The 10,450-nt window shown below is 38.7% G+C and overlaps 1 protein-coding gene across 1 annotated transcript in view; it reads left to right on the top strand.

The window, feature by feature from the left end:
• The window catches only part of TMEM131 (transmembrane protein 131), a 193,605-nt gene that overhangs the window by 44,002 nt on the left and 139,153 nt on the right, over window positions 1–10,450 (top strand). The window contains exon 4 of the mRNA XM_011956651.1: window positions 4,072–4,140. Within this exon, the coding sequence (XP_011812041.1) occupies window positions 4,072–4,140 (69 nt within the window). The remainder of the gene's footprint in view (window positions 1–4,071; window positions 4,141–10,450) is intronic.

Genomic DNA, 10,450 nt, shown 5'->3' with positions numbered 1-10,450 from the left:
AAAAAAAAAAAAAAAAAAAATGAATAATGAGACAGACATCCCAGTTAAAAAAACTTTCCACAGACATTTACAAAAGAAGGTACCTAATTGTACACCAAGTAAATGGAAAGATGGTCAACATTATTCATCATTAGGGAAATGCAAATTAAAATTAAAAATGCATTTATGGGAGAATATATATCATATAGGAGAAGTCCTATTCATTTCTTTTAAGTTACTGTTTATTTAGCTGGCTCTTTAATAAAAATCATATTTGAAATCAATTTAAACTGCTGGTGACTTTGATAGTTTTCCTAAAGCACTTCCCCCCCTCTTATTTGTGGCTGTGATGTTTGTGGATCAAGATGCAAAATAGTGGCTCCTAAATGTGAGGGTGCTTAAAAATGCAGGTTTCTGGGGTCCATTCTGCTTACAAGGAACTCGATTCTGGAGGTGGGGCCCTAGAATCTGCATTTCCACAAGCATTGTAGGCGTTCATGATGCAGGTGCATCACAAACAATTGTTTTAAAAATGCTGGGCCAAAGAGTATCTGTTGTTTAGGTAGTAGTTGATCCTAGGAAAGCATTTGAAACTCCCAGAGACCCGAGAAACCCGTATGTCTGATTTGGGAGTTTCCTGCTCAACTTGGACCTGACAGTCCAACAAGCAGTACGATCATCTCCCGCAAGATTTCTTGTGTCTCTTCAGCTGTTTCCTAGCTTGAAATCAGAAAATAGTCTTCATTCATCTCCATATAAATAAGATTTTAGTGAACATTTATTAAACCAATTGAATTGAGACTTCAGAACATATATAATCATTGCAGAAAGCATAAAATAATGCAATATACTATCATAATGTCTCAGATTTTGTTGCTCTGAAATTGTCAAAGGGTGAGCCCAGCACACTGGCATGCTACACCTGTAGTCCCAGCTACTCAGGAGAACAGCTTGGGCAACACAATGAGACCCCTGTCTCTCAAAAATAGTAACAGTAATAATTTTAGAAATCAGGAAAAAAACAGTGACATTAGCAAAGGCTACCATTCTTTATACTGCAACTTCCCCCGTTTGTCAGCATTACATATTTGCAGACATTTGCTTTCTGTTAATAAAGCACTGAACAGTGCCATGCCCTTTCTAAATAAACATGGGTAGCAACCATTTGAATCAGCTGTGGAGACATGACAGCTGTGTTACTGCATTTTTGGTTTGGTTAACATAGGATTGTACCTGTGTCAGCTTGTATTGTACTCACTCGGGTGTTAAACTGTTCCTTAGATACAGATCTGCTGTTGTTTTGAAAATATGCTTTTATTTATGAGGGAATCATATTTGATGTACTGTTTCCTCTGTCTCATTCTGTGAGCACTTTGTAAATATCACAGTACAGTTGCTGGACATCACATCTTTGAAGCATTTTACAGGAGATCTTCGCACAAGACATAAAAAATAAAATATAAGGATTTGAAAGGAGGAATGAAATTGTTACTTGCAGATGATTTGTCTGCAGTGATCATCTGAGATAGTGCTCATTTTGGCAGCACATGTAGCAACAGCGGAAAATCAGGGGAGAATCTAAACAATTAGAATTAAACTCACCAAGGTGACTAAGATCAGTACGTGAAAATCAGTAACTTTTTAATATAAACAATATCCATGACATCTCCATCTAGATAAGACATCTGAATTTAAATGTCTAAAACAATACCCTTGAAAATCTACCTCTTCCCACTTCCAACCCATTCCTCCCACGTCATGACTGTGTATCCAGTGAAAATCTTAGAATGAGTTACCTTTGATCCCTCAAAATCAATCCATCAGCACAACCAGTTTTCTCAAGCTTCCAAATATATTAAGAAACCAGCCACTGCTCGCTACTCTCCCTTGTAGCCACCCTGGATTGTAGCTGCCATCACCAGTTGCCTGGAGCACTCCAGGACTTCCCTGCTTCCCACTGTTGGGCTCCTACAGAAACTTCCTTGGTTCTTCACAAAGTAGCCAGAATTAACCTTTTAATATGTGTCAGATCATGCTACTCCTTGCTCAAAAACACTGTCGTTTGTTACACTTAGAATAATCCATGCTCCTACAGGGAGACCTGGCTCTTGTACCTGTGAGCTCAGCTCCTACCTCCTACTCCTCCCTTACTGCACAGTGGTCACTTAAGCCTCCTTGTTCAACTCACCAAATACATTCCTAACTTTCTTCCCCTAGATCTCTGCCGTTCAGGTCTTGGCACTAGTGTCCCTCCTCAGAGAGGCATATTCGGTTCCAACCACAGCCCCGGTGTGTTTGATTTTTCTTCATACACACATCTTCACCTAATATATTCAATTTCTGATCCCCCGACTAGGATGTTAGTGCCATGACAGCAGGCGCTTTTCTTTATTCCCCACTGTAGCCCCAGCCAGTAGAAGTACCTGGCACATAGTACACATTCATACATTTGTATTTAGTGGGTGGGGTATATACACTTTTTCTACCCCACCTGGCCACTTTAGACATTTCCATTTGTAATTTGCAGAACAGCCACTTGGCTCTGTGAGAGAAAAACACTGTCTTAATCTCCTTTTTCTCCAACATCTAAACAGTCCATGTAATTAACATATAGGAATTATGTATTATATTATATGTAGGAATATATATTACATTATAGAAATATATATTATATAGGAATATAATATTTTATAGGAATTAATGACATACGGTTATGCCTTATGCTTTATTTTTACTTTATTAAGATTTATGTAAATTTGAGTTTCATGCTAATAAAACTGATGAGCTGAGGAGCATCTCTTGTTTTAAAGGAGCCAAAGAGTAGTGCTGTTATATCACGTCTAAGAAGGGCAGAAAGCAAGAAGGAACAGATGCCAACTCTGTGTTGCAAGAAATTGTGCCTTCGTTTCCCAGTGTCTTTAGTTTCGTTCTTTAGTAAAATGTGATCTTACATTTGGTGCTTGCATGCTTTGTTGTTGTTGTTGTTGTCTTGTCTGTTCAACATATGCAGAGGGGTTCTCAAGCTACACAAAAGAATGTTCTAAATTGGTAGGGCTAAAAACATGTTTGGATTTTATTACCTTCAGCTAAATGATTCTACTACTCAGATGATTTAATCTTTATAGAACTGAATTAAAGCCAAATTTCCTCCATATTATGAATGTCCTTGTCTGTTTCTAATTATTTCCTATGTCTCCTAAATCCTAGATATTTTCTCTGATTTCTGAATCCTGAATGAAATTACTATATCATTTCAAAGCTTATGTTACTATAAATTTCAGTGATGATGGAAATAAAGTAGCCTCACAAAATGGGTTTTGCTCTGACATCATTTCCTAGAACAAAAACATCAAAATCTACTATTCTGAAACTTAGTGGCTGACTGAATTTCTGACTTTCTCAGTATATAAACACTTTAGGCGTGTGAACTACCTCCCCCCTCACCAAAGGTCATTTATGTTTTATATCAGCGTCGGCCCCTGATGATATCTGAGGTTTGCTATTCGGAAATCTGTTTTATTGAGAAGTTCTGGTATCAGGTGGGTTAGTTAGAAGAGGCTACTGAAATATTGAGGCCAGGACATCAGAGATCAGTTCTAGTGTATTCCAGACTTTCAGACGAAATAGATTTATCAGTTCTTGGAAATTTCTATCTCAAATTCATTTTTGTTTAGTCCTTTGCCACTCTAGTTACAATATGATCGTGATTTTTGCCTTCATATATTGTCTGCTAAATGTTATATTGTTGTATTAACTATTTATTCATCACACATGTGTCAAAAAATCCAAGTGACCTATTAAAGTATATCGTTACCAATTATAACAACCAAATAAATTTCAACATTCAGTCTGCCTGAGCATTTTCTATTTTCATATCCTTTGAAGAAGAAAAATACTCCCACTTTTTCATTTTCTAAAACGCAATCTTTATTGGTTTCCACTAATTTAAAAAGTAATATTTCTGATAGATTGTTAGACCCAATTTTTCTTAAAAAATGCATTGTTATGACCAAAGTCAACTGTCTGAATAGAGTTTGGGGAAACATATATTTTGAAGAATTGCTTCTTATGTTGTTTTCTTTTTATTTACAGTATATCTCTCTACCGGGGGAATTGCAGGCCCATACGATTTGAGCCACCAATGCTGGATTTCCATGAACAGTAAGTTTAAAATTTTTGGATTTCCCATTAAACTATTATATGTATTTGACATGCATTTGTCTTGTCTTTTGCCTGTGTTATATCTATATGGGAAAGTTACATGTAGTCATCAGGAAAACAAATGATACTGAATGCAGTTTGAAAATGGGAAGCAAGTATCTATTAGGAGTCTAACATATAATATTTTAGGAGTCTAACATACAGTGATTTTAAAGCTTAAAAAATATTCTCATGTTTTAGTCTCTGGTTCAGAGAGTCTTTGGAAATGGCAAAGAACTTACCGTTAGCTGTTTTGATTGGCACTTCATTTTTACTTTTACTATTTAAAAATCTTCTCGTGAATAAAATATATTCTATTTGTTTAATATATGTGCTTTTAATATACAAGCTCTTATACATCACCAAATAGTATTATCACCAACCCAAAATGGCAAGTAAAAGCAAATGCATAGACAGACATGGTTCAGTCACAGAACTCTGCCTTGATGAGCTAAGCAAACCACTGCATACCCTCCCCCAAGCAGGAAAGACCCCCCTAGCCTCTAAGCAGCTAATACAGCCAAGGGCCAGCAAAGCAGCTACATGCCTGCACTCAGCACCTAAGAAAGAGCCCCACAGTGTTCCCCCAAGATACTTCCTTGGCCTGCCCAGTGGCCCTGCACCTGAAATCAGGGCCTGAAAATCAGCCCTGTGGGCAGCCACCAGCAGACACACCTCCATACCAGTTGAGCAGCTCTGTGCCTGTGTCTCAGGCCTAAGAAATAGCCCTTTGGGTCGCCCCTAGCAAACATGTCCCCACGCCAGCCAAGCAGCCTTGTGCTCACATCCTGGACCTGAGAAGCAATGCATAGGCTGCCTCTGGCAGACACATCCTCAGGCCAGCTGAGCAGACTTGCAGCTGTGTCCTGGACCTGCGAAACAGCCCCATAGGCTGCCCCTGGCAGACACGCTTCACAGCCATCTAAACACCCATGTGTCTGCTCCCCCACCCTGAGAAACAGCCCCAGGGGCCACCCCAAGCCAACGACACCCAAGCCATCTGAGAAGCCATGAGACTGCATCCCAAGCCTGGAAAACAGCCCTGCGGGCCATCCCTGGCAAACACACTCCCAGTTCAGCTGAGCAGCCTCAGTGGCCTCCCAGTTGTCCCTTCACAGATTCTCCAAAAAGAGTTTTTTCATCCTGCTGAGTCAAAAGAAAATTTTAACTCTGTGACATAAATCCACACATCACAAAGCAGTTCACAGATAGCTAGGCCTGAGAAACAGCCCTTTGGGCTACTCCTGGCAGGCATACCCCCACGCCATCCAACTAAACACGTGCTTGTGCTCCTGCCCAGAGTAACAGCCCTGTGGTGTAGAGCCAGACCCTAAGTTGGCTAGATTCCAAGCTGCCTAACCCACTGTATGGATGCACACATCCCTGACCTGAGAAATAGCCTTGTGAGCCCACCCTCAACAAAGCTGCACCACTGCCACCACAGACTCTCTCAACCTAGGCTACTGAGATACTTGCAGACGTCAGGTGTGACTCACAACTGAGGAAAGTACACAGAGACTACACTGCAGTGCCCACGTAGACACAGATGCACCAAAGCCAGCGCACCCCATCAATCTGACACTTCAAGACCCATTTATACAAATAAGTCTTTTGCTGTGAAATGTACTCCATAAAATTGGAAGAAATGACTTTTCTACCACATGTATAGAAATCAATATGGGGACACAGCAAATATAGAAAAGGAAATATGACACCTCCAAAGGAAAACAATAATTCTCATTATGACCCCAGTCATAAGAAAATATGCTAAATGCCAGAGAAAGAATTCAAAATAATCTTAAAGAATCTCAGTGAGATGCAAAACACACAGTTCAGCAAAATCAAGAAAACAATTTATGATTTGAATAAGAAATTTAGCAAAGAGATAGGTAACATAAAAAAGAACCAAACAGAAATCCTAGAGCTGAAGAATTCAATGAGTGAAATAAAAAATACAGTCAAGAGCTTCAACAACAGACTAAACCAAGCAGAAGAAAGAATTTCTGAACTTAAAGACAGATCTTTTGAAACAACACAGGCAGACAAAAAAAGAAAAAACGGTGAAGAAAGCCTACAGGATGTATTGTATACCATGAAGTGAGCAATATGGTCATTCCAGAAGGAGAAGAGAAAGGAGAAAAGTGTAGAAAATATACTTAATGAAATAGTAACTGAAAACTTCCCAAGTCTTGAAATTCAAGGTGGACATCCAGGTCCAATAAACTCAAAGAATTCCAATTAGAGTCAGCCCAAACAGATGTTATCTCTGAGGCACATTATAGTCAAATTATCAGATTTTAAAGGCGAAGAATTCTAAAAGCAGCAAGAGAAAAGTGTCAAGTCACATATAAGGGAATTCCCATTAAACTAACAGCAGATATCTCAGCAGAAAACTTACAGGCCGGGAAAGAATGGAATGATATATTTAAAATACTTAAAGTAGGCGTGGGAGACCTGTGAGCCAAGAACACTGTACCCTGCAAAGCTACATTGCAGAAATAAAGAAGAAGTAAAATCTTTCACAAACAAGCAGAAATGAAGGGAATTCATCACTGCTAGACTGGCCTTACGAGAAGTTCTCAAGGGAGTCTTATATCTGGAAATTAAAAAATAACCACCGTTATGAAAACATGTGAAGCTATAAAATTCACTGGTAGAGTCCAAACACAAAGCAAGGAAAAAGAGTCAAACTGTATCAATGTGGAAAACACCCAAGCACAGAAAAACCGTAAGAAAGGAAATACAGAACAAAAGATAAAACATCCAGAGAACAATATGACAGGAGCAAGTCTTTACCTATCAATAACCTTGAATGTAAATGGGTTCAGTTGCCCCATTTAAAAGATATGGACTGGCTGAATGGATAATACACCCAACTATATACTGCCTGTAAGAAACTCACCTCACCTGTAAAGTCATACAGACTGATAGTGAAGGGATAGAAAAAGATAATCCATCCAAATGGAAACCGAAAGCCAGCAGGAGTGGTATTAGTTATATTGGGCCAAACAGGCATCAAGTGAAAAGCTGTAAAAAGCAACAAAGAAGGACATTATGAGATAAAAGGATCAGTTAAGCAAGATAATGTAATGGACCCAACACTAGAAATCTATATGCACCCAACACTAGAGCACCCAGAAATACAAAGCAACTATTAGATCTAAAGGGAGAGATAGACCCCAGTACAGTAATAGAATGGGGGATTTCAACAGCCCACTCTCAGCATTGGACAGGTCATCTAGACAGAAAATCAACAAAGAAGCATTGGATTTAAAACTACACCATCAACCAAATGTACCTAACAGACACTTACAGAACATTTCACCAAACAGCTACAGGATACCGTTTCTTTCATCAACACATGAAGCATTCTTCAAGATTGATCATATGTTAGGACACAAAACAAATCTCAAAAAAATTTTTTTTAATTAATTTTATCCACTATCTTATCTGACCACAGTGGAATTTAAAACTAGAAATCAGTAACAAGAGGAACATTCAAAACTACAAATACATGAAAATCAAACAACATGTTCCTGAATGACCAATGGGTGAAGGAATACATTAAATGGTAAACTAAAATATTTATTGAGACAAATGAAAATAGAAATACAACATACCAAAACCTATGGGGCATAGCAAAAGCAATATTTAGAGGTGAATTTATATAACAATAAATCCTACATCAAAAAACTAGAAAGGTTTCAAATAAACAACCTAATGATACATCTTAAAGAACTAGAAAAGAACAAACCAAAGCCTCAGAATTAGTGGAAGGAAATAAGATCAAAGTAAATGAAATTGAGGCTCAAAATACCTACAAAAAATGGGGAACATCTGTATTTATTTGTTGAGTTATAAAAATTATATTATCTCAATATACCATTTTTATAACCTGCTTTTTAAACTTAATATATTGTGCATACTTTAAAAAATTCCATTGAATTTTCTCTTATGTTATTTTATAGTATTAAAAACATCAAAATATATGGGTATATTTGTTAAATTCACTTATTTTTAATTGTTTTAAACTTTGTATTTTGTGATCAGTGCTGAAACTGATGATTTAAACATAACCATGACTATTTGCTTTTCCTCAAGAGAGAGTCTTAATGAAAGGATATACAGAATATTAAAGTTTTAAGTTAACCTTTAGCCTCAGAACAGTTTGGTGTCATGAACAAGGAGCAACTTAAAGAAATAAAAGAATTAGTCTGTGACCAGTGAGGAAATAAATGGGATTTCTCGTAGAGACTGTTACTAGTCATAGAGAACCTGAAATCTCATGAGCTGAGAGAAATTGTGGAAGAAGCGTGACTAGATAGATGAACTCCAGTACAAGCAAGGGTCAGGTGACACAGTAAAGAAAATGTATTTGAAGCATAGCAAAGGAGTGTAGTTATATGAGACTGTTCCCCGAAGCAGCACATTTACATGCTGCTCCAAAATAGTGGAAACAAACACAAAAACTGCGATGGTCTGAGTGTGTCCTCCCAAAATCCGTATGTTGAAACCTAATCTCTGATGTGATGGTGTTCAGAGGCAGAGCCTTAGGAGGTGTTTAGGTCCGGAGCGCAGACCTAATCTCACAAATGGGATGAGTGGCCTTGTAAGAGAGGCCCCATAGAGCTACTGTCCCCCTTCTACCATGTGAGGACCCAGCTAGAAGGTGTCACCTGTGACGCAGAAAGAAGCTCCACACCAGAACCCAACCAAGCCGACGCCACGATCTCAGATTTCCTAGCCTCTAGATTTATGGAAAATAACTTTGTCATCTATTCTGCTATAGCAGCCCAAAAGGACTGAGCCACCATTCTAGTATTATTTAAAACTTTTCTGTATCAAGTCAGAGAGCACCTAGTGGAGTTTATGTTTCACAAGTGTAGAAGTGGATCTGTAGATGTAGGGGTTGGGGCAGGTGTGAACCAACGTGTGTAAGGGTTCAATCAGAGAGGCAGAACCAGTCAGATTTTAAATGAATGTGTATGCATATATACACGCACATGGATTTATAATAAGGAATTGGCTTATACAGTTGAGAGAGCTGTTTAAGCAAGCTCAAAGCCCACAGGGCCAGGCAGTCAGGAAGGAAGATAGCAGGCTGGAACCCAAAGGGCACACACTGAAGCTTCTTGTCCACAGATAGGTATCCAGGGAAGATCCTGAGGAAAGGAGAGAAATTGCAGGTCTAGCTGCTGTTTGAAGCCTCTTGACTGAGACAGGGCCTAAGCTTTCTTTGAAAGGGCTTCCCAGTGACTAAGACGGACTCACCTAGAATAATCATTTTTATTAAGTTAAAATCAACCTATTAGGGACTTTAATTATGTTTGCAAAATCTCTCCCAGCAGCACTTAGGTTAGTGTTTGAATAACTGGAAAAGGTATATTATGCTACAAAATAGCTGCTGTCTTCCTTTTCTCTTCTGGCTCTAAGGAGATAATATTACTTGTAACTCACCCTAACCAAAAACATACTAGAAAGGGAATTCTGGGGACTGTAGTTCAGCCCAGCCAAGTTGATATCTCAAAGCTACCCCATAGATACAAAGAGTTTCCTAAATTTAGAACTTCTGACTAGAAAATTAAGAGAGATGTGATTGAAAGAATTTGCTTAGCAATTTTAAGGTTCTTTTTTTTTTTTTTTTCTTAATTGAGACGGAGTCTCGTTCTGTTGCCCAGGCTGGAGTGCAATGGCACGATCTTGGCTCACTGCAAGCTCCGCCTCCCGGGTTCACACCATTCTCCTGCCTCAGCCTCCCGAGTAGCTGGGACTACAGGCGCCCGCCACCACGTCCAGCTAATGTTTTGTATTTTTAGCAGAGACGGGGTTTCACCGTGTTAGCCAGGATGGTCTCGATCTCCTGACCTCGTGATCCGCCCTCCTTGGCCTCCCAAAGTGCTGGGATTACAGGCGTGAGCCACTGCGCCCGGCCAAGTTAAAGGTTCTTTTTATGAAACTTGAAAGTAGTCTTGGGACAGAGAAAATGAAATTTGTACAATTTCACTGCAGAAAGTAAATTATCAATGTCTTCAGAAAGTGACTGCTAAAGGAAATCAGATATTTTAGAATATATCCTCTTTTAAAGTTATTGTATGTTTTTTCCACTCTCAGAAGCATACAACTTGTTGGTTCAAGTTTTTTCCTGCATTAACTACATTTACTTTTGCCCCCACAGATCTCTGCTCTTTTTAACATGAATGTTATTAAGTGAAAAAAGATCAGAATACCATAATACAGAATGGCCCCTCTTAATACCTGTTAGTTACCTGTT

Source organism: Colobus angolensis, unplaced genomic scaffold (genome assembly GCF_000951035.1).
Source record: "Colobus angolensis palliatus isolate OR3802 unplaced genomic scaffold, Cang.pa_1.0 Scaffold42, whole genome shotgun sequence".
NCBI lineage: Eukaryota > Metazoa > Chordata > Mammalia > Primates > Cercopithecidae > Colobus > Colobus angolensis.
This window is presented reverse-complemented; position numbering and strand designations above follow the sequence as displayed.